Source organism: Haliaeetus albicilla, chromosome 8 (genome assembly GCF_947461875.1).
Source record: "Haliaeetus albicilla chromosome 8, bHalAlb1.1, whole genome shotgun sequence".
In the NCBI taxonomy this organism is placed as follows: domain Eukaryota; kingdom Metazoa; phylum Chordata; class Aves; order Accipitriformes; family Accipitridae; genus Haliaeetus; species Haliaeetus albicilla.
This window is the reverse complement of record NC_091490.1, coordinates 40,963,692-40,991,572: the sequence shown is the minus strand read 5'-3', so window position 1 is coordinate 40,991,572 and position 27,881 is coordinate 40,963,692. Positions and strand designations below refer to the sequence as shown.

Below are 27,881 nucleotides of genomic sequence, written 5' to 3'. Positions count from 1 at the left end.
GGGCCGAGGCGTGAGGACCCGGGGGGAGGTGGGGGGGGCCCTAATCCCGTTTGGGCCCAGATTAGGACCGGGGCAAATGCCAGCCCCCAGATGGCTGCGGTTTAAGGGGCCTGCGGGGACGGGGTTTGGGGTGTAAACCCCCCCCATACCCCCCCCCATGAGGCCCCTGCCTAAAACAGGGAAACTGAGGCACGGAGGGGGAGGCAGGTGGCACCGAGGGGGCCCCCCACAATCCAGAGCCCCCAAAAATCCTGCTGTCACCCTGCCCCTGAGCGAGACACCCCCCCCCATCATCACTACCATCCCCAGGAGCGACCCCCCCCCCCCCTCCCAAAAAAAAGGGCACGGCCAGTGTTAACGGATTAATTTGTGTCATAAGCTTCCTAGTTCTCGGGAGCGCGAAGAGCTTTGGGGGTTTTATCTCCCGGGATTTAGTGGCCGAGTCGTCTTTCTTAGCGAGACGCCCTAATGCCACTTAACACCTGGGAGCCGCGATTTTCATTAGGGGCGTCAGGGACAATTAGTAAGAAAATAATTAGGGCAGGGGCCTGCCGCTGGAGGGTTTAAGGCCCATATGGGCCTGGGCCTGGGGAAGGGGGGGGGGAAAGATGAACGCCCCCCACTCTTCATGGGGGACATCGCTGGCGTGGGGCTGGCCCTGATGGGGGGGATGTGGGGGACACGGTCCCCTCCTGCGAAGGTTGGACCTGGTGGAGGTGGGGGGGTCACCGAGAAAGGGGGGGGGGGTGTCCCCCATTGGGGCATGGAGGGGTTTTGGGGGGGGGTGTCCCTCAGAGGGACACGTACCCCAGGTTCTGGCCCCATCCCGGCGCGTGGGGGTTCATCGGTGATGGAGGGGGGGGGGTCACGGCCACGATGCCTTGGCAGGGTGGGGGGACATGGGGCAGATGACATCCAGAACGTCCTTGAGCATGTCATGCCTGGAGTTGCCTCCGCTTTTTTGGGGGGAGGGGGGGGGGCCATCTAGGCACACCCCCAGCCCCGAGCAGGGGGAGCTACAGGAATGGGGGCCGGGGCAGGAGGGGGCCGGGGCCACGGGAAGCGGGGGGGACCCGTCCCCAGCCCCAACGTGCCCGTTCGGGCAGGCAGCGGTGGGGGGCCGCAGGCAGGGCGAGGGGGGCAAGCATGGGGAGGGCGAGGGGGGGACCGGGGGGCAGCGGGGGGCAGCAGGGGCAGCAGCAGCCGAGGCCGTACAGGGCGTAGGGGTGGTAGTAGCCGACGTTCACCCTGCGAGGGGAAACAGAGCACCGGGGTCAGCCCTGAGCCCCAAAACCCCCCCTGCGACCCACCCCCAGGCCCCCCCCCATCAACCCCGCTCACCTACGGACGCGCCGCCGGGCCCGTCGGCGATGGTAGTCGCCTTTGGCGAAATCTTCCAGGTTGGCGGGGTGGATGGCCCAGAAGTGGCCTTTGCCGTTGTCGCTGCGGCCGGCTTTGACGAAGCACTCGTTAAGGGAGAGGTTGTGGCGGACGCTGTTGCGCCAGCTCTTCTCCTGGGCAGAGAGGCACCGTCAGCCAGCCCGCGGCCACCACAACCCTGCCGTGCCCGCCCCACGCACCTCCGGGACGTCAGTAGGCACCAGAGTGAACGGTGCCCGATTCACCTGGAGAAACCAGGCCCCCTGACACCGCTTGAAACCATCCCGAGATCCGGATGACGGCACGACGCGTTTTCCCAGTGGATTGGGGTCAGCAGAGATGCGGTGAGTCAAGCCCAGCTCCGTCCCCCACCCGACACCAGCGCCCCGGGCTCAGCTCCCAGTTTGCCCACCCCAAACCACTAAAAATCATACCTAAACCGGGGGGGGGTGGTGAAATCCCCCCCCCCCCAAATGGGTCTGCTCCGGCATCGCAGCCCCTCACCTTGTTCTTGAAGTAGGGGTAGTTGTCCATGATCCACTGGTAGATGTCGGAAAGCAGCAGCTTCTTCTCCGGGGAGGAGAGGATGGCGGTGGAGATGAGGGCGATGTAGGACTGCGATGGTTTGTCCCCAGGCTCCGGTGGGGGCCGGGGGGCTTGCGGGGGGCTCCGGCCAGGGGGAGAGGGGCTGTGGGGTCCCCCGTCACCCCGCTCCGCCAGCAGGTACTCGATGGTGAAGGAGGCCCCGGGTGGGCGCCGGCCCCCGGGCCCCGTGTCCCCCATGGTCCCCGAGCCGTCGCCAGCCGGAGGGGAGACCTCCTGGCCCGGCCCGGTAATTAGTGCAGATTACAGGGTTTGCTAATTGTGTTTTCACAAACGGGCTGCCTTCGCAAAGCAGGCTGTTTATCTGGCAAAGCCCCGGGTTTAGCGGGATTTGGACCTTTAAGCCTCATAAATAAAATGATTAATCCGCTGGAGGTGGAGGAATTCGAAGTGGCACCGAGGTGCCTGCAGGGACGGGGCCCTCGCGCCCACCTCGCTCTTGGGTCCGGCTGCCCCCCAATTCCTGGGGGGGACCCTCCTGCCCCAAGCACAGACACCCCCTCAACCTCCCCGGGCTCCTTTCGGGGTGAGCTCCCCGGAGCTCCTGGGGACCCTGGGGAGAAATCCCAACAAGCCGACACCGAATTAAATGTAAATCTTTCTTTTTATTTAACAAACACTATAATTTGAACTTTGAAGAATGTGTACTGAGGGAAAGAAAAATAATTTTCTTTTTGTTTTTTCTCTTCTCTTTACAAAAAAAGAAAAAAACAGGATATAAGAAAAAACATATGTACAGGAAGAGCTGGCCAACTCAAACAGAAAGCAGTAACAGAAGCATGATGTTTCCAAACAGTGGCTTGGCCTGGAAAATTTAAAAGCAATTAAATTAGAATACAAATATTAGAAAAAACTGGACTCTAAAGCTACTGTGCAGCCAGGGATGCGAGCCACAGAACTTTATACAGTAAAACTTAATTTTTGAGCTCTACCCAGGTTTTCTTTTGTTTTAATCCCCCTTCCCACCCCCGCCCCCTTTTAAACCTGAAAACATATTGCTTACACGCAAACAGAAGAAAAAAAAGAGAAGAAAAAGAAAAGCTTATGTCATACAAATAAGAGTTTCTCTGTGGGAGCAAGACTGGAAACAGCGGAAGAGCAAGCGAGATGCAGCTGCCTCCCTGCCTGCTGCCCACTCCCCCCTGCCCACGGCTGCCGGCCAGGACACCCTCGCAAGATGCCTGGGGAGAAAGCATGGGGTTTGTTGGTTTTTTTTTCGTTGTTTTTTTTTTTTTTTTTTTTACCCCCCCCCCCCACTTCGCCTTCAAGTTTTCATTTGCTAAGACAAAACAGAGATGGGCAGGAAGGGCTGGGAGCAACGGATGCTCCCTCTGCCAGCGTCTGCAGTCGGATGCGGAGCCGGGTGCCCTCCCGTGCTGGGCAGGGGATTCGGGGATCCTACACCACACACGGGAGAGACTGGGGAGAATTTGGAGAGGAAAACTCCAAATATGCCAGGTCGAAGCTTCCTGCTCAACAGCATTTAGAGGGTAATTCTTTGCTTTTGGGCAAGTCACTAACAAGGATTTAAAACAGTTCTGGGTGGACCTTGGTGGCTTTTCTGTTGACATGAGATCAGCCGTGCTTCGCTTTTTCCTCAAACGCACGACAAGCGCTTTGGAAAGCACCGTGGCTTTGGTTCTGCCATTTCGCTGCCGTTGCCCCCCTTCCCCCCCCCCAAAAAAACCACCCCGACTGCGGGGAGGCGAGGGCAGAAGGGAGGCAGAAGGGTTTGGGGTGCCAGCAGGGCCATCCCTGCACTGGGCTCTGGCAGCACCCAGTGGCACCGAGCACCCCTTGCCCAGAGCTCGGGGGTCTCGGTACAGCGCAGCCGGACACTGCTCAGGGGGCCCTGGCTGTGGCAATCCCCCTCCTGTTGGGCTTGGGGACATTGCTCCTGCTTGCTGCCCATCGTGTGGGCATGGCAAGGGGCAGAGGCACAGGCCAGCTTCCTTCCAACGTTTATTCTCATCTACGGACGAGAAAAGTCAGCGAGGTCCAAAGCAAAACAGAGTTCAGAGGCGTTAGTGGGAACAGCAGAGCTGCTTACGCAAAGTTAATTACAAAAATTCTCTAAGACAAAGTCAAAAAGGTTACCATTTGGAAACTCAAAAGCAACAACATTTTGCCATCAAGAGCATAGCAGTAGCTTTGGGTCTGGGACCAAAGTCTTGAACAGAGAAGTGGAAAAGTCCAGAGGCTGTTAACACGTGGTCGCAGGGCTCCACGCATCGTCCCTCGGCTCTGTCCTCAACACCCTGCCAACAGTGCCGCCAGCAGCGCCGGTGCCGGGCCGCACACTGGTTCGTGACTGAAAGAAACCTGAATTGGAGTTTACCGAGGTAGTTGGCTAGAAACTGAGATTCCCCCACCTGGCATTTTCTCGAAGGCCCAAGCATCCCTCGCCCCCCACCCCGCTCCTCCTCACGTGCCAGGTGTCCAGCTGTCCTGCAGGTCACTGCCACCGCCTCCAGAAACAAAGCCTTCTCAAAGAAAAGGGAATGCGCAGCCCTTTTAAGTCTTCAAAAACACCAAGTTATTGCACTTCAAAAATACAACAGATTTGTGGTTCGAGCCCTCCCCACCCTCCCCATGGCTTCTGCTCAACTAAAACAATTCACTACGCACAATTTCTACATTACCTTCGGATTAGGTTAAAAGATTCAAAACGTGTCTCTTTACATGAGGTGCAGAGCTGCTGGAGCTCCTATCTAGAACAGTGCGATTCCAATCGTACATCTCTTCCCTTTCACCCCGTGCCCCCCATCCCCACCCCTAAAAATCCCCTCTATGCTTGCTGGGTTATACAAACCTCCCTCACCCCCCCACCCATCTCCTGTCCCTCTCCCCACTCCCCCCCCCTCCCCACCCCGGACTCACACGTCCAGCAAAAACTTTTAGATTAATTAAGGAATGGTTATTTAACAAGACAATAAAAATGCACACAGCTTTGGAGATGCACGGGAGTTAGATGTCCTGTAGATCTGCAGATGAACTCCACCGATTCAAACCGTCCTGGTGAAGGGCAGCAGAGACCAGCGAGCTGTGGATTCTGACTGCCTGGCTTAAGACACTTTCCTTACTTCAGGCTCCAGTTCAGGGTCAGGCTTTGAGTGGGGTCGTCTTCCAACCAAGAAGCAGCTCAATGGTTTGTTTTTCTTTTGTGGTGGTTTTTTTTTTTCTCTTTTTTTCTTTTTCTCTTGTTTTAATGATTAATTTGGAATAGGAAAGTCAAAGGAGATCAGGGAGGAAGGGAGATGAGGTGGGAGAAGACAGTCTCCCCCTCCTCCAGTTTAATAAGCACCAGAGTATTCAAGTCTGTCCATTCTGAGATTCAGAGCTGCTTCCGCAGTCAGCAGGCAGAAACTAAACCTTTCTCATAAGAGCAGCGTCGTTTTGGTTGTGGTCCCTCATCATCGTCATCATCCTCCTCATCTTCTTCCTCCTCTTCCTCCGATGATGAGCTGTCCAGTGTTAAATCCACAACGTCAGCAGTGGCCTTGCCATTCTCACCGTTACCGTTAGGAGTGGGCAACAGCCCGTTCACATCTGAAGAACCTGAAAGGAGTGGGGAAAGAGAACTAATTAAGACATTTCATGCCCAGTTTAGGGACGCTCCGATACTCTTGGTCTCTCATGGCTGTGTGGTACTTGGAACAGAATAGTTCAGTCGGAAGGGACCTACAATGATCATCTAGGCCAACTGCCTGACTGCTTCAGGGCTGACCAAAAGTTAAAGCATGTTCTTAAGGGCATTATCCAAATGCCTCTTAAACACTGACAGGCTTGGGGCATCGACCACCTGTTGAGGAAGGCTGCTCCAGTGTTTTGACACCCTCTTGGTAAAGAAATGCTTCCTGATGTCAAGTCTACAAGGCAAAGGAGTGCATGAAACAAACTCCGTTCAAGCAGCTGCCTAAAAACTGAGCCGATGCCACAAACCTGATGCTCTCTCTGGGGTCAGAACTTGCTACAGTGCCCAACGGCACCTGCCTGAGAACCGGGAACTGGCTCGGCCAAAGCCAGAAGCTACGCAACAACACTGCCAACCCCGTCCATAGACATCACCATTGCGAGAGGACCTGGCCTTGTGCGGGCTGCCCAACAGACAGCCCTTCCAGTCAAAATCCTCTTTTCCCACAAAGTAGTACAGTGCTGTTCCAGGCTGGTCTTATCGATGACATTTCAGGGGTTGTTGCAGAAGTGAATGTACCGACAAACTTGTTCGATGCCATTCTGGCAACAACCCAGCTTTGCGGAATAACCCATTTGGCCTGGGCCCTCCTCCGCAGGGATGCGATGCACCCTGGCGATGGTGTTCATTTCTGGAGAGGCTGAAAACGAAGGGCCTATCCAGAGGAAGCCCTCCGAGAGCCAAACTCACGTTATGGTATCACAGCTTTTCCCAAGGCAGCTGGGGAACTCTAATTTTGCAATTTGTGCACATTTCCTACAGTAATTTGAAGTCTTTAGCCCCAGAGATACTCACCTAGAACTAATATTGGACACTGAGGGCTGCAGCTCCGCTCTTTCTCAGCTCTGATGGGACACCAGGAGCCATCCACCAGGTATTCTATTTCATCTGCATCTTCACATTCTGTCAGGATCTTTGACAGGAGCCTGGGCAGGAGAAAAGATGCCATCTATTAAGCTCAAGGCAATCAGTGAATGCATTTAGTGATGGGCCATCAACCTGGATCTTCACCTTAAACAGCCCTAAATTTAAAAGAAATTTGGTGTTAGCAGAAGGCTGCCAAACAGATAGCCCTTTCAGTCAAGGGCTTGTTTTATTTTCCATAAAACAACTACAGGTTCTGACATTGCAAGCCATCCCCGTCCTTTCTGACAACGTACCTAAACCATGAACTAACATTTTAATTATGTGCAATTAGAAGACAGTCTTGCCTCTTCACCCAGTTTCCCAGGTCTGTGGTGCTGCTTCCAGACAAACATCTGATGCCCCATCTAGAGCTACATCAGGGCTGGTGCAGGTACACATTCACACCAAGGCGTCAGCAAAAGACAAAATATCCTATGACATTAAGAAATAAGCAATCCAACAAGCAGCACTTCATTTCCTTCCTAGTTCTGTTTCTCAAAGCCTCCATAGCAGCCACCAAAACAATATATGCAGCCTCCTGCAACAGAAAAAACCCCCGATGTTCAACCACTGAAAATAGACCCAGTGTAGATACCTCAATGTCGGCCATCTCTCATTGCAGAGACACTAACCAGAACAAGACCCTGGTTCTGGCTCACTGTGCCTCAGAAACTGGGGACTTGCTTTATTCTGCTATGTCCTGCCATTTGCCTGGGATGTTTATTTGGACACGCTATTGGAACCACTGTTCTGCAAGGCCTTATTGACTTCTGGATTTGAGCATTTCCTTTCAGTATAAAGGAGAACTAATAACAAAGATCTTACAAGCTCAAGATAACTATTCATGGCACAGTAGTGGGAGAAAGTTTCTGCTTTCTCCCAGCTGAAGTAGGAAAGGCGTTTCCACAGACGGTCCTGTCATCCAGCAGAACAACCACCAAGGCTGCAATTCCAAAAAAGCTGGCAGGGCCCAGAGGATCTTAGACTTGACCAACCAACTACCTCCTCAGGTGCCTACGCCCCTTTTTTGACTAGCAACATCCAGCTGTGACTGCCAGGTTCCCTCCAGCTTACTTTCAAGGGAGGTCTGAAGACTACCTTCATCCAACAGAACTGGCACTGAAACCCAGTCTTGAGCACTGCAGAGCAGGGACAAAGAAATCTGCTGAGCCTTCACCAGTGATGACGACCTCCTCCTCCTCATCCAGGAGGAACACGTGCAGTGCTGACCTGTGGAGGTTCCACAATCCAACCCCTCGTACCTTCCCCTTCAGTCTCAGCAGCCTTGTTAGAGATCCCAAAGGAACTGGATTTTCCTGTCAGTGTTGGCCAGAGGACAAAGCAAACAGGTTATCTATGCCTAGGCTGCTTCAGACAGTCTAAAAAGCCACAAATCCTGGATCAAATCAGTACCTATAAAGGCAGCAATGCTCAGAATATTATCAGCCTGGCCCTGGGAATATACCACCCAGGCAGAGACTCGTCTGCTCACTTCACTGCCTTGTGTGCCAAGGGAGCTGGATGCACCTAAACAATTTCTCTAAACTCTTCCTCCTTTTGAGGGAACCTGCATTAGAGGCCAATTATACGAGCCATGAGGGTGGAGATAATTTTCCAGAAGCCAACAACCATGCATCTTGCTCCACCAGTCCTCAGGGTTGCTCTCAGCTTGGCTAGCACCACTAAAGATGTCAGTGGTCCCAGCCCATAAAACAGGCCCCCTGCATTTTGAGGCAACAAAGCTTCTTCTGGGGCGGGGGGGGTGGGGGTGGGGTGGAGATTACTGTTGGCATTAATTCACTCCTTGTTTCTTCCTTTACTCTTGGACAAAAGCCAGGCAATTTATTGTGCTCTCCTCTAGAGATAGCCTCTGGAACCCATATTTTGGGAGCTGACAAGCATCGTCGCCAGCTTTCTGGCTTGCCTCAGGTGGCCCCCGCTGTCAGCCTAGCTCGTTCTGCAGTTTGCATATAGGACTCCGTCTGCCAGGTCTGCAACAAGGAAAGGGAGATCTCCTGTATTTTAGAGTAATCCTCTTGGCACACAGCTGCGTTTTCAAGCTTTCCAGTACCAAACCTCACTCAGACATATGAGCATCACCTCCAAAGTGTTCTTGTACTGCTGAACTGTAGCACTCCAGCTCTCCTAGCTTATGGTGAGCCCTCTGCTCTTCTCTTTGGTAAAAAGACAGAGCAAGCTAACTCTAGTCCAGAGATACGGGAAACACCATTCCCATATGGACTGAAAACCAGATGACAAGTTGAGCGCCGAGTCTAAAGCAACCTTTCCCCAATTCACGGCTGGAGAACTCTTGGCAGGGCTTGGGGCATGCATTTTTTGCCTCACCATTTTCCAAATGCTGTTGGAACTTTGCTTTAATTCCCTCCTGTGCTTTTACAGTACTACTACAGCTATGCCACATTCAAAATAAGACAGTAGAAAGAAAACATCCCTCATGCAGAAGAGACAGGGGCTGCTTTACTGGGAATACCAAGAATGGGGATGCTGGCATGGTTCTGTCTTTCTAGCCCACTACAGGGCAGGCAGCAGTCCCAGGACAGCAGCCAGACCCAAATGCATGGCTGGAGCAAAACTCTGCAGTCTGCCCTTCACAAATCCACTCTAAAAGTGCTGTACCAAAAGCTGGTTCCCTCCCAACATATACTCCATCTGCCTGACAAGTGCACTGGTGTCCCCTTGCACACCAAGGGGGCTGGTGACCCCCAGCAGGGAGCCCCTGGGGACCCCTGAGCATCCCAAGGTCCTGCTGCACAGGCTCAGCCTGGTAGCAGGGATCAACCACCACTGGGTGTCCCCAGGGGAACCAGGGTGGGAGGCCCAGGGAACCCCAGGTGGATCCACAAAACATCCAGCCTGGACAATATATCCAAAGCATTTTAATTCTGTCCCTCCAGTGCATCTGAACCTGCTGCTTTTTTCCCCCTATAGGCATGCAAAACACAAATAGTCTCTACTGAGGTATCCCTTCCCTTTCCAAATACTACATTTGTAGCTGTCTCAGGGGCTATATGTTGCACAATGTTTGGTTTAAGAGCTGGCAGAGAAGATCCCCCAATCACATTTACAGTATGCCAAGAACTGCTTGTGAGCTGATGAGCACCTCATACCAACAACAAAACAAGATGCTTCCTATCAAAAACCACCTTATCGGGTGCTTATAAAGTGGTTTATTCCACGCAGCATGGTATCAGTCAACCAAGGCAGCTAGTTGTGCAGGTTCATCAGCCTGATGAAAAGAGTGAGGCAGTAAAAGCTTGATTCTCAAAACGCTTCAGTGTAATCCAAAAATTAAGAATGGCAGACAAACAGTCAAGTCTTGCTCTAACACACCAAGACAATTAAGTCAGAATATTATGCACCAGCAGAATAAGCTTCCAACTTTGTTTTGAGGTGAACTTCAATCAGACGCACAGACCAAAAGACAAGATGCCACACTCAGCAGAGAAAAGAAAGGGGTTGAGGACAGAGAAGTGTAGGTACTCACCCATCAATTATGAGCTGGTCATAGGGTGCTGGTTTGTCACACACAGGGCACATCCATGTGGGCTTTTTCTCATTCATCTGTAGGTAGAAGACTGCATCAAAGCACTGCAGATGTGCACAGGTCTCCGCCCGGCACGGGACAGACAGCCGCATCTTCACTAGCTGTTGAACCAAAAAGCAGATGATCAGCAATAAAACCCACCCAAGCCATCACCAGACAGTTCTCCTCCTAAGCAAAAACGTTCGTTAGTTTGCAAAGGTGGTCTGACAGTAGAATAGGGTTTCTTGACAAAAACAGACTAAAATATATTGCAAAGGCTTACCGGACAGATAAGAGAGACGCGAACACCTGTAGTGGCAATTTCACTGTCTGGATCCAAGCGTAGCTTCTCTTTTACTGCAGTAAGAGTAGAGAGCACAAAATTTAACAGATGCAAACTTAAACCTTGGAAACAGCGTGTAGCACAGGTCAAGCAGCTCACCAACAGCCCTTGGCTGTATACGAGTCATTTTCCCCACAGATGACAACCTCTGCCAGTCAGGGACAGAGCACATAGGAGACAGAAAGCTGTGGTATTGGACCAGGCTTGCGCAACCTGCAGAACTCAGTAGAGACGCTGCTTGGCTAGCCGAAAACCTTGCGCATGATGAGGCAGTTCATGGCCTACAGGCCAGCTGAAGTATTTATTGGCTGAGGAAGCTCACTTTTTTTTACAAATCCCCCTTCCCAATGACCCAGGTCTCCCAGCCAAACAGCACAGGCTGCCTCTCCTCCAGGAAGACCAAATGAAGGAGCTGGGATGGACTTAGGTGTTGGGATGAGGGCAACTGTCTGCACGTTATCTGCTAGCTACGCTGTTAATGCTCTCTTAGCGACCCTTCCACCTCTTATTTACAAACTACAGGCTGGGCAGCTGGGGTACATGGAGGAAATGACACTGCTGACCAGCTTTTTCATGTTAATATTATACCAAGGCAGCCAAGTGGGAGTTAACTTTGTCCCACTTCAGAGAGGACTAAGACACCCACATACCTGGACTTCCTGCAGCGGGGGAAAGAGTGGATGGACAGAGCTCTAGCACATGGCAAGACTTCTGGAACGAAGTCAGTTTAGGCTTATCTGGTCATTAGCATAAGCACGATGGATTTTATTCCCTTCCAAGATCAGTGGCAATAGGACAGGGTTAACTGCCTCCCCCTGCCCCTTGAAATTCAGAGAAAGTCCCCCCAGAAGTGAGCAAACATGGGATACAGTCAAATTGACAGGAAACCACATCTCATCATTTCCCCATCAAATAAACAAGCCTCCTCTTAGTGCTACTGGGCTGTAACTCTTCATCTTATATGCCAGCCAGCTCATTTATTCCAGCAGCCCGTTTCACAGGAACCACAAACAGACCCAGAGGTACCAGGGCAGACAGCTCAAAGAGCAAGGCAGCCATGCAAAAACAGTCACAAGCAGCGATACAGCACATATTTGGAAAGAATCAGGCATTAGGAAAGGAGGTAGAGAATCCTGCCACCACTGCTGCATCCTGAAAGGAAAACCCAGAGGAACTGCAGGCAAATAAAAAAGAGCAGCAGACATGCAGGTCCCGCACATGCAGGTCCCGCATCAAGGTGCAGAATCAACACACAAAATTAGCTTTAAACTACGACACAGCTCCTAAAGAGTAGCTGCTGCTAATGCTGCTGTCTGAAAAGGCCTTTGACACTTCCATCACCATTTTTATTTGGAGCAAGTCAACCATTTATTTTGACCTTTTCAGATCATAACAAGATGTCTCCAGACAATGAGGCTACATGCAGTTTTGCAACACACAGCTCTAATTAGAGAGTGACTTCTCAGATGTGAAATTCCCACGAGATTACAAGATTTGGTGTTGTTTTCTTCACATTAGGAGACTTTTCATCCAAGCTTAATTTTTTGTAAAGTTCTTTGTAAGACCATTCTCTGTGCATCAATTACTATGATACATGGGAAGGAGAAATGGGCATTTTCTAGGACCTCCTGATTAGAATCAAGCTGTCTTAAGACTACTTTTGGATCCACAGCCATGTATCTAAGCATCTCGGTTTCCAGACAATGTTCCTATACTAAAGTCAACAGAAGCATAAGCAAAGGAAGATGAGTCAGCCCCGAGATGCAACTGAAGTCAAAGGGTAGCTTTAGTGAGTACTGAGGGATATTGCAATGAACATGATACAGAATTATTTGCAGAACAGACCAGAGCTACAAAAGCAAAGTTTACAAGCTACTTGTGCTTGCCAGTTTCAGATGTCCAAACAGCTTCCAAGCAGTAACAAGCCAAAGGAACTGAAAGAAGACAACGTTCCTATTTGCTTAAATTTAAGGTCACAAAATGCAACTCATCCCTGCCCCGAAGTCCAGCCAAAGCTGTTAGTTATCTAACTCAGTAGAACTGGAGGCACACACTTGTTACTGAGTAGAAATGGCAAGAAACCTGCTTTCAGAACCTCTGCCTGTCACTCTCAGATTGAGAGTCCATCCTGCAAGTGCTTGCTTGAAAGGGAACAGCACATACTGCTGAGCTGGGTTTCAAGAAGTGCCAGAGAAGAATGTGAGGATCCTCCGCAGTTTAGGGCAACTCAAAAGCCAGCTTCTGCTCAATCTATTTAAGGTTCTGGTGAACTGCAAAAAAGGGAGCACAGCCAGTGCCTTGGGCTTCTGAGAGTGGTGGATGTCTAACAAATAGGAACTTCCATTTCTTATGTCAATACATAAGTGCTGGCTGTCAAAGCGGTCTAATCTGATCAAGACTGCCATGGACACTATTTGGTGTGGCACACAGATACTGAAGTGCTCAGCATCTGCTGCAGAAATGCTGCACTTAACATGAAGATCAGAAGTTTGGCTGAAGCAGCAGTGTGTCCCACAATGTGCTTTAGGCATCTGAAGACTGGACATGCCCGAAATCATCATCTCCTCTGTGAACTGCCATCTATCTTCAAGATTATGTTTCTTATACTCAATAAGAGTTGTCCATGATCTGAATAGTATGTTTTAAAAACCATCACGATCCACGGTGTTAGTTCTCCCATGCAAAATAAACAGCAAGACTGCTCTCCCCAATAACATTAAATAACTGGAAATCCTCCAGACTCTCGTGAGCTGCAAGTCAGATTCTGCCTTGGAAAGGTAACTTCCCCTCATTTTCAGTAATGTTTTGCATTTGCCTCATACCACGATGATTTACCTGAGTGGTCTAGGATAAGCATCTCTCGGGATCATCTCTTCTCTGAAGCTCTCAACGCATATGAAAGTGCTGGTGGTGAAATCCCACTGCCAGCCCCTAGGATTCACGGGGGGTTAGGGCAGCAGGACATTTTCACCAGGATCCCTTGCTCCAGAAATCTCCTTTGGAAATAGTGCGGGTCAAGGCCGAGGTGCTGTGGTAATGTTCGTCAGCTCATAATTACTCAGGTGAAGGCATGAAGCCATTCGCGTCAGAACGACACTGGCCCTCAGCGGCACTCACCACGATACGACCTGGGGACAAATTCTAAATCCAACTAAAGTGATGCAGAGCTTCTGCAGAGCCATGAGAAACGCACACTGCAGAAGTGCTGCACTTGCACACAGATTTGGGGCAATTTCACACGACTGACATACAGCTTAGCAAGTCTGTTCAATTAAAAAGTGTTTTTATATAACTGGAGGAAAGAAATTGTATAAAACTTGGCAGCTGTTTCCAAGCACGTTTCTAGTAGCCTGGCTATTAGGAATGCTGCAGTCTGACAGGCATACAGCAGACCTCCCCGAGCCACCGCATAAGCAGACATACTCACCAAGTGCTTTGCAGAGTTCTGGATGTTTGATCCCAATGGTTTTCAACCTCTGCAGCAGCTCTGCTGAGGTCATCTGCCGCACTAAGTACAGCCCCACGGAATAGCTCTAATGAGAGAAGGAAGGGACAGAATGAGCAAGGCTGCTCTTTTGCACTCGTTTGTGCAGTTCTGTCCAATTTCCTTTGGCACGTACCTTCCCGTAATTCCCCCAGGTAACGGTGATGCGATTGGTCGCTGCAGACAAGTACATGAGATGGGTGAGGTTGATGGGACGACAGGGCCTTTTAGGTTCCACTCCAGGTTTGTTTGATGGATAGTAGCCCTAAGGCAGAAAGAGTATATATATTTTTTTTTTTTTACTCAAGATGCTTCTACATGGGTACATCTATTCATCAGCTTCGCTAAATTCTACTCACCCACAGTTTTCAAGGAGGGGGGTAGAAGGTAGCTGAACAGTCAGACCAAGCACAAAGTAAAAAGGATCAAGCCTTTTTGCAAGAACAGTTTATTAACAATATAGCTAATTCATTAGAAAATTAGCTTTAAACTAAGCAGTGCACTTTTATACTCTGGCTTCTTGTCTGCATTCATCACAAAACCAATTTCATTCTAAATCACACAAATCCTTCCAAAGTTGCAACGTCACACCTCCTGGCCGAGCTGACTTACCGGCACTGAGCAGTAACTATGATTCACTTTCACTGCAATGTTCGGAGGGTACTGATCCTCCTGAGGAGAACTAGTGTCTGTGTAACAGATTCTGTAAAGAAACAACATGTCTCTCAATATCCCTGTGCTGTTTGCATGTTCAAAGCTCTCTGCACATCAATAGCTACCAGCAGCCAACCATCACCACACCAACCCATGCTCCCTCATCTGGCCAAAGCAAAGCCAATTCCACTCAGCTCTCCCAGATTGGATGCAGGCTCGATACCTGGGCAGCAAAATCTGACATGCTGCTGTTTTCTACTGCAGCGCTAACTCAAGCAGTACACATAGGAAGAGGTTAGAAAGTAGAGTTTAAGATGCTTGCGTTAGGTAGCGGTGAACAACCAACTCTGACTCAAAGTTATCTTTGTAGCCATGAAAACCACACTGAAAGTTAATATATTTTGGTAGTGCATTCCCTCCTCCCCTCTTGTGCACCTGATGTTAAATCAACCCCATGCTCAGACATACCTTAGCACAACCTGAACTGATTTCACACCGGGTTGCAACTCCCTAGTAAATTAAAGAAGAAACAGAAACTTCAGATTAATTATGTAAAAACACTAAAAACAAAAAACACCACCACAAAAAAAAAAACAAACCCCAAAACCCACAACAACCAAAAATCAGCTGTGACTTTTGCCAGACTCGGGAATTTTAGTTCTTTTTTTTTAATAGACCTTTAAAGAATTACTTTACAGAATTTTATTTAATTGTACAATTCCCCCTGCAAATATCAGTGGTCCTGTTTTCCTAATGCACCATCCTATAGCCTTTCTCTGGGTTTTCAAAACTGTAAGGTGTTGGGTGAAAGATATCAATTTGCCTGGCATCCTTTTGCTGATTTGTAAGCATTCACAAAAACTAGGTTTTAAGGTCAGGTCTACCTGACAGCATTCTTTCAAGACTCTCTTTGTTCAATTATTCAGCTAAAGCTGTTCATGCAAACCAAGGAACCACGTATTATGGCACCAGCAGAACAACTGTTAATATTGCTAACTTCAGGAGTGCTATTCGTAACAGGATTTCAGCTGCTATCAGGAAAGCAACATATCCCAGAACAAGGGCATTTTATTAGTAGTCTTTATACACAGGTACAAAACATACTCTAATTTATGCATTAGATAAGATCCCCAAATTAGTCTTGGTTTGCCTCTGAAAGCGTTTTGCATTCCAATTCAGTGTTTTAGTATAACTGTTTTGATTTTGGGGGTCGAAGGGATGGACCCTCAGTTCAACTGACAGACAAGAGCTGATACGGTAGTTTTAGATCTGGGGGAGACACATCTGGATACCACCCACAAGCAGTGGAAGATGACGGACCTGTGCTGAGTGATCATTCGAGACTCTCACTGAACCCCCGCTATGAAATATTTCAGCTGTGTTACTGATACTGAATCTCTTCTCACAAATCTGAATACACGGAGAAAAGACCACCAAGAATCAGCTACAATGTGTGTAGTCTTTTATCACCCTTAAAGACTTCCGTGGTATATCATTTCCTTTCTGTTAAGTCTTCAAACAGCTTCCCCTGTACTGCTTCTGTTGACCTACTGGGATCACAACAGTAATCAAGCACTGGATATTCAAGAAACATCATCTTTCTTCAACTCTATGATAACAGTATGATTTTACCATACAGAGAAATATTTAAAGGTTTTGCGCTTAGTTTTGGAGGACCTCTTCTGCATCATTGTCCTTTCATAGCAGCAAGGACCAACGGAGCAGGTCAGCAAAAGAGGAAGCCTTACTGCCTGCACTGACATTTCTTAGGCATTTCATTGTTTGAATCAAAAACTGCATCATGACAGAGGTCAGGGTAAATCCTAATTGGTGCAAGATGTTTTCTTTTGCAGTTACTATAGCATCCTTTACAACAAGGAAGCTTTCTTTCAGATGCAAACAGCATTACACGTATAGCTTTTGAACTTTTGATGCAAAGAAAAATCCACAAATGAATTCACTACACAAGCTCAACAGAGAATTTAGGTCATCAACAATTACATACCACTTTTCCTGCCCAAATGTACTATTCAAAAGCAAGATTAGAGGAGCAGAAGAGAAACTTAGGGACTTAAATGAGTAAAACTGCACCTCCCACCTCCCCCAGCTATTTGCTTTACATGAGAAGTAGCCTGTCTGCTAATGTTCTCAAACAAACTTTTTCCTTGCAGATTACAAAGGCTTCCACAGAGAGAGAACACACAGGAATTATACAGCTACATTTTCTTGAACTGTTAATACACAACAAGAAATACCTGGAATTTCTGATCAACTCCACTTGTCTTGGTGTTAATGCAAAAATGCATGGACTTTCCTGAAGCTTCTCATTATTCTGTGGAACTGAAAAGGAAAAAAAAAAAAAAAAAAAGACTGACATCAAACTGATAATATCTAGCTCTTCTTACATTGCTAAGCACAAGGTGATTTTTTTATTTTCTGAGCTACGTTTATTTTTAAGTCTTGTTTCCTGCCATACAGCTGCACAAGAACTCCAATCATCATGCATTTTGGTAAATCTACTGTTGATTACAGCTTTGCTCATTTATTGCTTGCTTGTTTTGCTAGTTAGCACACTAATAGTACACAGTGGATTTGGACCTGCTTTTTTTTTTTAATTTTTCCTCCCTTCAAATAATCAATGAGCCAGCAATTGTGGGTTCATATAAGAACAAACCATAAGTGGCATCACAGTGAAGAGACTAGAACTCAAAGAAGCGTAAGAAGAGACCTATGCATGACATGAAAGCATGAAACCACCAGACTGATCAGACTGATTCTGGAAAAGAAAGGAAACAACAACAACAAAAAGATCAGCTTAGATAATAAAAAAGCATCACAAAAAACATGAGACAAAACATGACTTACAAACACATGACCTTGAGGGTACATTTATAGGTAAGGTGTTACAGCATTCCACTTTCAGAAACACTTAACTGAGAACCCAGATTAATTGGCCTTTTATCCATTCACAATTTTAAGATCAAATGCATTTAACATGGTTAAAATGAAGCTTGAGGTGTGGAAAACTTATGTTATGACTTCCGCTTAGTACCTGTTATTAAATTCAAGCACGCTAAATTTTATTGTCAGTACACGTTGCCAACTGAAGTCGAGGGCCTGAGCTGGTGAAAGTCACAGGATAAATACAAAGAACAGGAAGTGATAAAATAGCTTGTATTTTTTCTTTTTTAGCAGGAATAGGATTTTTTCTTTGCATCACTTCAACTGCTTGTTTATTCAAAGCCAACATACCAGAATTTGAGAAATAGGAAAGTGTGCTTTACTGTCTATGAGTAAGATGAGATGAAGGAAGAGTAAAACCTCAGCACCTCTAAGATCTTGGAAGACAAGGTGACAGTCTGATTCACTGACTATGGATACTTCCCTTGGTAATTCAGCTTTAAAAATGCAAAAAGGGCTTTCAGAAATAAAAAAAATAAAAATCAAGGTATCTTTATGGACTTTTAATTTAATTCCAGTTTCCATCCAAATGTCTCTTGATCAAAACAACCATTGAGAAGTAAAGCATTTCATAAGGACTGTTATTTTTAGAAAGTGATGAATGATAAGAACAACAAAAAAATCATTTTAATATCGTTGCTTGAATAACTGTCTATAGACATGCTGTCCTCCTGATTGTTGAGCTACACAAAGACAAAGCAAACCTGATTAGGAAAACTGAGTTGTTCATGTTTTATTTTGCATTTATCAGCTTGGCCTTCTTTTACAAAAAGAGCGCCTAGATGCCGAAAGCAGGCTGCCAGCAGCACTGACTGGCGCCACTGGAGGATGCCATCAGAGACAGAAGTCAAACCCTGTGAAGTATCCAACAAATTTGCTATCACCTCTTCAGCAAAATATGCTAGCACTAAAACCACCACACTATTGAATTTCAAAACAGGTCATTTTCTCACTTCTGTGACACACCACATCATTGCTGACAACACCAGAAGCGAGTGCTGCTCCTGGGCTGAGGCTGAAAGACCACCGCTACCACGAACGGGGTACGATGGTGAGTTTGCACAGCAGCCCTAGCTGCGAAGGACCAGGTACCGATGGGCTACCCAGTTTGACTGTGCAACCGTGGGTGCAGGAAAACAAAAGATTAGTCAGGTACCTACGTTTCTCTACAGCTACTTGGTTAACAACTCTCCTCTTTTTGCGTGAAGTAAGAGAAATGAGAAGCAGCAGCACATGCTCCCCACTTTCTTTATTCCTCACTGTGAAAGACCCTTCTCCAGGCAAGAATTGAGGGGTACTTCTCAACTGTGCTCACAGAAAGCTGCTGGAGAGTCACGCAAAGCATTCCAGTTACCTGAACAAAAAACAGCTGAAGGGAGAACAAAAAAATCAAAAAGGTATGGACTCAGGATGTGTCCATGCACACCTTGTCGCCAACAGCAATCAGAACTGGGTGCTTCGGAGAAAAGCGCAAGAGAACATTCCCCAAAAGACTGAAAGAAAAACCTCTCCGAGACAGACCTGTGTAAAGACCCAATACTTCAAAATCTTAATGCTGAAAAATAAGCCCAAACTCCAAGATGTACACTTTTAGGGTACCTAATCAGTTATTAATTTCTCTGCTGAGCAGCCAGGAAAAAAATTCTGTTTTTTAAAGCTAAATATTTTAATATAACCGAGTTTCATCCTTTTTCCAGGACAGATGCCTTAGCACACAACTCAGCTCCTTGACTTGTAAAACGGCTGCTGGGATCAATTTATTTTAACAGTTGACAATAGCAGGAAATCAATTTTTAAGACTGAGCTCAATCAGCAATCCTCAGAATGAGTCAAGACATAAAACTTCCAAAACCCAAAAGAACTTGGCAAACCATATTCAAGACTTTAGCCCAATGTAATTGCAATGGATTCCCATTCTGGGAAGCCAACCTCATCTGCAGCTCTCTATCTGGCAGGCTAGACCATGCCAGGCAAAATAAGGACTACACTGATTTCAGAGTTTTAGGGTTTCCCTGCACCAAGGGTTTGTTTGGGTTTTTTTGTTTTGGTATTTGTTTTAGAGGTTTTTTGGTTTTTTTTTTTTTAAACCGTAACATTCCTCACTATTATACTTATTGGTCAAACCTGCTAAAGACATCAAATACCCCCAGGAAAGAGAGATCATATTGTCATCACCGTGGCTGGAGATCCCAAAGGCAGATCAGCCCGAGATGAGCTGCTGGCAGGAGGCTTCTGTACGGCTGAGGAGCCTGTTGTGAGACCTCATTCAGATCCCAGCTGCTCCAGAACAGCCCACCTCAGGGCACAATACAATATATAGGTTGGGGTTTTTTTTCCTCCTTGGCTATTGGAACTACTCTGACTAGACTGAAGGGCAGTTGTGTTCATGTGCGTCTGGGGAGATGGGGCAAGCTGACTGTAAGGCATCTTATTTTTGTAAGCGGAGGAAGCACTCATTTTAACACATACCACAGTTTGTTCAGGTGAATACAGCAACAGTGTGGGTGTGTGCTTTTGCTAGGATTCCTTGGAGATCACTCAATGCAGTGGTGTTTGCTCTTCAGTCAGGGGAAGGCAGTTGCCTTTGCCACAAAATCAGTGGCCCTGTTTACAGCAACTGAGTCCAGCTTCAGAGGAGGGGGCTGGAGCAGCAGTTTTACTACTTACACGAGAGAAGAGCAACGCCACCACTGCAAGGCAGGTATTATCAAAGGGAAAAAACCCAAACAAATCCTGTTTACATTGACAGTGGCAGGACATCCCAGCCTACATGGCCTTCTCCTCCTACTACATCACAAGATCTCCTTTGGCATGCCTCCAGGAGAAGACCAGAAGCCTCAGTATCTACAGCAAGTACAGGCTGTCACAGCTAACATTCAGAACAAAAAAAAAATATTCAGAATTCCTTACAGCACACCATTACTGTCAAAAACTATATTCACACTGTTTTACCCAAAAAGGTGCCAGAGGATAAGTACACTTATCAGCAAGGTGCTCAGACACCACAGAGCTCACATAAATACTCTGCTTGTTAGCTACTTAAAATACAATGCAGGACAGATATTAGCATTCATTCCCTCTAAAAGGTATCTGATCAATCTTAATTTTAAGCCTTATCTACCCAAGAGAATTGCGGTGATTTCAGTAAATTAGAAGAATTCTTTTATGTTGATGTCCTTAGACCAAACCAGAAAGCTGCGGCAGAAGCTGTTTTAATGTAGATAACTCAGATGCTAAATTCAATACTTAAATTGACTGAAATTGTGTGTGCAGTTACCAAATATGAGATATTAGCTGGTTTGCAATGCACCTAATTTATCTGCTTTTGGCTGAAGCCACCTCTGTCTACAAGTATAATAGTAATTTGATAGCTCTTCAGGGAATCTGCTTGCCTACAGACCAAATTAGGCATCGCCCACCTCACCTTTGATCTCAAGGCAATCATCTCAAAGAGGCAAGAGAGCCTTTTCATTAATAAAGATGCTTCCAATTGGAGTTCGGATCATATAAATTAAGCTTCCCCTACTCCCACCATGGCTATATGCTTAAAATACCTCTTTTGTAGCCTAGGGAAATGGGGTACTACAACAGCAGCTGGGTGTTTCTAAATGGATCCGAGATCTTAAATCTATTTCAGGTACTTCCACGTTACAAGTTTCTGAGGTTGACAAGGAGCTTATGCTTGGTCCAGACACAGAATGGGAAATCTGGGCAGCAAAGCATGAACTGGTACAGCTTCCATATGGAAAACCACTCCATTTTCCTCAGAGCTCTTTGTTTTATCATCCTTCCGCACTAAGCAGAGCTCCATACAAGTGTAACGTCAAAGTTATTCCAGCACCCGGCTGTTCCAGGTGGCAATGGGGAGCAGCCGATATCCATACAGTGTTGAAATAACCCCAGTTTTACAGAGAAACAAATGCTTCTTTATTCACATTGGCAGAGGCAGAAGGAATTATAGTCGCAGGTCACCAGGTTGGGAAAATTAAACAAGTGTCTAGAAGACATTGTTAGCTTCTGAACAGCTGACTGGGACAATGAAGACTGAACATCTGTTCATACCCAGCTACTCACCACCAATCCCCCACTGTTAAGGGGAAAACTCTCACCAAAAGGGAAAATTAGTTAAATATGCTTTAAGGAACAAGCTGACCCGAGGGAGGTGTCAGCTAACAGAGGTGAGATACTAAATTTAATGAGACCTCGGTTCTGATCTGATGTAGAAGATTTAATGTCAACTTTTAACAAAATCTGTTAATCACAGTAAGTATATCCAGGCTCTTCTCCTATCTCTGGACATTTCCACCTCTTGAAAATTTTTTTCCTTCAAAAGACTACATTTGCATTCCTGACCAACAAATGCCACCCCACATTTAAGACTGAACTAACGCATTCCCCAAACAGCATTTAAAAATATTTTAGCTTTACACTGGCACCCACCCCTTGACTGTTTAAATGGTCACAGCATTAACATATTTAACGCCTCCAAATGAAGATGAAAATTACATAGATATAAATTCTGATGAATTAGTCTTTTTTTTTTTGCACCTGCACAATCATATCTTCATCTGTTTTTTTTTTTTCCTCCAATCCACATGCACATCAAGCATTTTTTTCAGCAAAGGCAGACCAGCTTCCCAAGTTCTAGGTTCATTTAGTAGTGAAGCCTGGTATTACCACATTGACTTTGAGACACTGTAGTTCAGCAGACTACAATGGTATTTCTCCTCTGTATATACTGTCTTTGCTACAAGAACATTATGTTTAACATCAGAGACAATACTATTTGTTTCTCAGAATTAAAATAATGAAAAAAACCCAACAGACTCCTAGGCCCAGGGTGGGAAAAAGCACTTCATCCAATTTTCCTAGTTGCCCCTCAAAATACACAGCATCACGCACAAATAAGTGTGACAAGCACAAAAGAAGAGTCAGAAATACTGTTTGATATGTGTACCACCCTCTTTCATCCATAGGAGGCTTTAGGTCAGGTATTTTAAGCACTGAAATTAATGTAGAATATGCCAGCATACTTGCTTAGCACAGGTGCAACACCAACACAGAAAGATTTTCATCAATATACTGCCAAATTATGAAGATAGAAGACAGACTATGATTCACAGCGAAAGACTGCAATGTGCAACACAGCAGCATTTCCAACGAAGGATATAAAACCTACAGCCAAACAAGACAGGCTTTCAAATTACATCTCAAAGTGACCACATTCCTGTTCTAAGGCAATGGAAAAAACCCAGATATAAATATTCTTCCCTAAACTCTAAATATAAGGGGAGAGAAGGGCATCCACCACCACATTAATCAATCTCTCCTCTGTCACATGACATTACAGATCCTTGAAAACACTGTGACCTTTTTGACACTTAAACTTGTTCCACTTTTCTCTCCCAGATCAAGCCCATCATACAGGCACCAGCATATTGAAAACTCACCTAATTCTGTTGGCTTCAGCAGTTCATCCAGGGTTGTATAGAAGGGAAGTTTCACCAGCCGAACTTCAGGCTTTGCAACTTTGGGTGGCAACCTTCCCAGTCCGTTAAGGTATTTCCCATAGAGAGCAGGATAGTCAATATTAGTAGTGGAGATAGAAGTCCGAGCAACGGTGCTCCCGCGGTCATACGATGAATGTATGGAGAGTGCCTCGGGAGACCGGTGCTGCTGTGGCTGAGGCTGCGCGACTTCAGAGCTCTTCTTGGCATAGCGAGTCTCATAGAGCTCCTTAATTTTCTTGAAAACTTCAGGGCTGCAGTCAAATTGGACCAATTGCAATGCTCTGGTGACTAGTTCATGTTTAAGTCCGCTCTTACTCCTGCCAACAAAACCCAGCAACATCTGAAGATCTGAGACTCGGAAACTCATCACCATGTTCTAGGGGATAAAAAATTAAAAACGTTCTTACAGTTATAAAAAGGCAAAGTGTCAGTTCTCACTATACTCTATAACTGGAATCCAAAATAATAAAAACATCCCTTAGAAGACAGACACCAAACCTTCTGTTCAAATCAGCCGTTACTCACCTGATTAGCATCCCATTTCTTAGGTAGTTGTTTGAGCAACACAAATACAGAGGAGATCATCAACTGAAATATCACCAAAATCAGAGAAACAACAGGATAGTCATCAAATCACTCAAAAATCATTTGTGATAAATGCTCAGCATCCTCAAGACAGGTTGACTGGAAGCAGGAGTGACCACAAAGGAAAACATCTCAAAGAGCAGGCCCCCACACGTGAAAGAGCAAATTAACTCCTTTAGCACACAGGCTCAAATCATCCAAACTTCCCAGGCACCTTTGGGTAAGGGAGCTACATTAACAACTTCATCTAAAATGGTATTAGCATAAGGCAAAGGAAGGAAATGAAAGTCATATTGAAGGCAGACAACATTTAAGTGAACCAGGGCCACCAATTCTTTCATACTGTATTTCAGTGCACCTGTGTATTATCTGTGTGCGCAAAAAACCCCCTCCAGAATCCTTCCTATATATACAGGACCTTTAAAAAAAACCATGTGTTTTAGACTATGGCAAGGTATTAAAAGACTATTAGACAGAGAAATATGTTCCCATGAGAACAATGCCTCCAAACTCTATTTGGGTGCTTTGCCAAGCACTCCCCCATGCTCACAGCCAGTAGCTGCCTTTGCTGTTGCACTGGTATTATCAATTTCAGTGTTTTGATAAGCAGTAAAAAACTACCTCCGTCTTCAAAAATTTACTCTCTTGCTGCTGCGGAAACTCAGAAGGCCTGTAACTGTCAGCAGATTCAAAGACCATACTATACTATACTATAGAGCAACTTTCCATGAGACTAAGAACTAGAAATGATTTCTGTTAAAACTAGAGCTAGAGTCTGGTCAGATCGATGTTTCAGTTCTCTCTCATAACAAAGCAGCCTTATGAGTGCACAAGACAAGCTTATCAAGTACATGCTTTTGAAAATTCAAGCTGCCCTGAAAATACATTTGATAGGTACCCACATATATTCACTCAATATCCTTCCTGGTTTGTGGAAAACACAGGAGCTCAAGAAACCCCAGCTGTCCCACAGTTTAAAAAAAAACAGAGGAAGAGATCCAGCAGGTCTCTTTTCCCCAATCTATACTCCACTCTTGTTTGAGGATTAAATTAGGAAAAAAAAAAAAAAAAAGGCAAGGCATAAAAGTCAGATTTCTGTGGAAGTTAATAGTAGCCTTGTAATTTCCTGGAATAAAACGGCTATGGATTTATTTATTTATTTTAAATTAAGAAAGCTACTATTGACTCCAGAAACATTTAAACAGCCACTTTTGCATGTGTGGGAATTAGACTATAGAGAAAGTACCATTTATTTTCTCTTTTTTCATGAAATCTGTCATTTAATCTGGAAGCCCAAAAGATGCTACACAAACATCACTGACTGTAGTTAAAATTTTTGGCAGTCATGATGTGTCCCAAAATACCTTTGATGAGAGGAAAAAAAAAGGCAGATAACTTTAAAGAGGAGAGAAAGGATGTTTAATTGCCAAAAGGTCAGGATTCAAGAGATCTGGATTCATATTGCTGTTTCACTAGATACTACCTGTGTGATCTTGAAGAAATCTAGTTTCTGCGTTTCAGTTTTCTTCAACTACAAAATGGAGAGCGTATTGTCCTCTCCAAGGCACTTTGAGGATACACAGCATACTTGCAAAGATAAACACGTCAAGGCAGTGACGCACATCAACAGCGCAGTACCAGGGAAGTCACAGCAGCACAGCAGACAGGTATTCTCCTGCACTCACTGCTCCTACACCACCGGTCACTTGGGACTGTCGGTGCATAAAGCAGAGTTTGAACTGACAGTCTTCTGCAGTTTGCATTTAGAAGGATTTAAGATCCAGAAGGATGACCAGATTTGAGCAGTAACAGAAGAACAAACTTCAGACAAAGAAAACCTGTCACTGAAGCTTGGACCTGCACGACAGTATGAGCAGTAGAGAGATCACATTAACTACTGAGATTGTTAACGCTAAGGTCTATTCCTCCCCCCAAGGAGGCCTCGCATGTGAGCGGCAAGGAGCCCATCAAACACCCACTATGGGGGCAACCACAACACCTTGGAAGCACACCTCCTCCCCAGAGTCCTGGGCTCAGCTCACAACACCGAGGGAGGCCCAACAGCAGGGAGAGGGCAATGCCTCCTAAAACAAGCCTCTTCCAAATCTTATTTTCGCAGCCATCTAGCCACATCCTCACTGATGAGCTGATCCTGCAGGCACTAAACATTTTTCATCCGATGGCATTGCTCAGTAAGCACCCTCAACACCAGCTTCCCCATGACGCTGTTGGGTAAAGCCCACTCAAGTGCCACTGGCCGGTCCTCTGCGCTGCCACGCACCAGCAGCGGGACACGGAGAAGTCCCGGCTCCCAGAGAGGTGCCGGTGAACGGGAACCCAGAGGGAAAAGGAGAAACCCACAGCAGAGCAGGGACATTTCACCCCAGAAGGCATCGATGGGGTGCACAAGACACCTTGGAAGCACAACACAACTTCAGGCACGTTTGTTGGGAAGACATTTCACCTCACCCCACCGCGGAGGAGCCTCAGAGGCCGCCCCAAGCCTCCCCGCCATGGAGAGACGGGGGCTCTGCCCCAACACCCCCCAGCGCCGGGCACTGCTCATCCCACCGCCATTCCCGCCCCCGGCCCCAGCCACGGCGAGATGGGCAAAGCCAGGCCGGGGCCGCTGCCATGTCTCCCGAGCTCTCCGCCCGCCGGGCCCGGCTGGACAGCTCCGCTCCGCGCCCCACCGGTCGCGGCCCCAAACCGGTCAGGGAGCCCAGGGCAGGCCGCGGAGAGCAAGCCGGGCACCGGGCACGACCGGCCCGGGGTTCCGCGGGGAACGGGGCGAGGAGCCCGGGGAGCAGGGGAAGGGACCCCGCCGGGCGGCGGGGGGGAAAAAAACACCTGCGCTAATTAATCACTGGGAATTAACTGCGGGGGAGGCCGGGGCCCGGCCCGGCGGCCCAAGGGGCAGGCCCAGGGGCGGGCGGCTCCCAGGGGCTAGGAGCCGGGCCGAGCCAGGCCCGGGGTCCGGCGGGGGCTACGGACGGGCCCGGAGGCCGGGGCGGGGCAGCCCCTGAGGTAAAAAAAAAAAAGGGGGGGAGGAGGGGGGGTCCCGGGGCGCCGCCCCCTCAGCTCTCACGGCCGGGGCCAGGGCCGAGGCCGTGCCGTTCGCGGTACACCCCGCTGGGAGCTCGCCCGGGCCGACCCGGGCCCCGCCGGTGGGGTGGGGGGCACAGCTCACTCACTTTCGCCTCCACCAGCTCCGCCGCCATCTTGGCCTCCAGCGTCCACCGCGCCGGGAGCCGCCGCCGAGTCACGTGACGCCCAGCTACAGCGGGGGAGGGGCCGCGAGGGCCGCGAGCTGCCCAATCCCCGCGCGCCCTCTTCTCCCCGCGGGCCGCGGCCTCGCCGCGCAGGCGCAGTAACCCCGCCCCGCCCGGCACCGCCTTCCCGGATGGCTTAAAGGGACAGCGCCCCGCCAAACGGGGGGGAGGTGGGGGGGAAAGGATGAGAACGGCGACCCTAGGGCTGTACCCCACAGGAGCGGGGGCTGGAGACACGCACCCCCCCAGCTCAGCGAGCAAGAGTTTGGGAACGAGCGGGCAGGTGCCAGCGCAGCCCCCCTCCCCAGGAGTGATAAGTGGTGCCCCCAAAATGGCGGCAGGTGGATGCCCCAGGCCAGGCCTCTCTACGCCCGGTGTCGGCCTGGTTCTGCCCCGGGGCCCGGTGGGCTTGTCCCGAGGCCCTGCTTTCTTGTACAGGTCCCAGAGTGTGGCCGTGTCCTGCTCACCCTCCCCACTGAGGAGAGCAGCGCTGGGGCCATGCTGGAGGAAGCTGGCGGAGGCTGCGGGCCCCAGGGAGGAGAGGGGAGGGCTGGGGAAGCGCCCCCCCTGCACCCCGGCTCCTGGCCGTATGCCAGGGTGCTTCGTTTCGGCCTGGGGTGTCTTTGGCATTGATGCCCCAGGGCAGTTTTGTCCTGAAACTGGGGAGCGCCGGACCCGATCACACGTGGTTTTGCTGGGAAACACTTTTGAAGAGCGGGTGGCTGTTGTAGGCTTTTCTGAAGAGAAAACGTTCTGGAGAAAAACCCAAGAAAACAGCGCTTTTGGGTCTGTGCCTTCATCAGAAACCCAAAGGACACCGGCCTAACCATCCTCCTCCTCACCCCGCAGCAGCCTCCGCTTGAACTTGAACTTGCGAATCTCAGATTTTCCTGTTGGATCTCAGACCTTGGAGCTGCCAGACCCTCCAACGTCCTCCGCTAGCGA

The 27,881-nt window shown here is 47.9% G+C and overlaps 2 protein-coding genes and 1 long non-coding RNA gene across 4 annotated transcripts; all 3 read right to left on the bottom strand.

Annotated features, from left to right (window-relative positions):
* Positions 1–744: 744 nt before the first annotated feature.
* On the bottom strand, positions 745–2,279 carry LOC138686316 (forkhead box protein L2-like). Its single transcript, XM_069788357.1, has 3 exons — positions 1,885–2,279; positions 1,342–1,514; positions 745–1,248 (listed from the first exon to the last, which is right to left on the bottom strand). Exons 1-3 carry the CDS (start codon positions 2,161–2,163, stop codon positions 1,017–1,019), a joined length of 684 nt encoding a protein of 227 aa, XP_069644458.1. The 5' UTR covers positions 2,164–2,279; the 3' UTR covers positions 745–1,016.
* Positions 2,280–2,568: 289 nt separating this feature from the next.
* Positions 2,569–4,791, bottom strand: LOC138686531 (uncharacterized). Its single transcript, XR_011325894.1, has 2 exons — positions 4,081–4,791; positions 2,569–2,788 (listed from the first exon to the last, which is right to left on the bottom strand). It is a non-coding gene; the product is annotated as an uncharacterized lncRNA (long non-coding RNA).
* A 61-nt stretch (positions 4,792–4,852) lies between these two features.
* Positions 4,853–26,994, bottom strand: PIAS4 (protein inhibitor of activated STAT 4). Of its 2 annotated transcripts, none has more exons than XM_069790207.1 (11): positions 26,859–26,994; positions 23,020–23,455; positions 16,864–16,948; positions 15,077–15,118; positions 14,567–14,657; positions 14,091–14,219; positions 13,898–14,003; positions 10,411–10,484; positions 10,089–10,249; positions 6,473–6,603; positions 4,853–5,541 (listed from the first exon to the last, which is right to left on the bottom strand). In XM_069790207.1, exons 1-11 carry the CDS (start codon positions 26,883–26,885, stop codon positions 5,336–5,338), a joined length of 1,488 nt encoding a protein of 495 aa, XP_069646308.1. In that variant the 5' UTR covers positions 26,886–26,994; the 3' UTR covers positions 4,853–5,335. The 2 variants fall into 2 exon arrangements, with proteins under 2 accessions (XP_069646308.1, XP_009926817.2); XM_009928515.2 differs by lacking the exon at positions 26,859–26,994 and adding an exon at positions 23,605–24,447.
* Between the last annotated feature and the right edge of the window lie 887 nt (positions 26,995–27,881).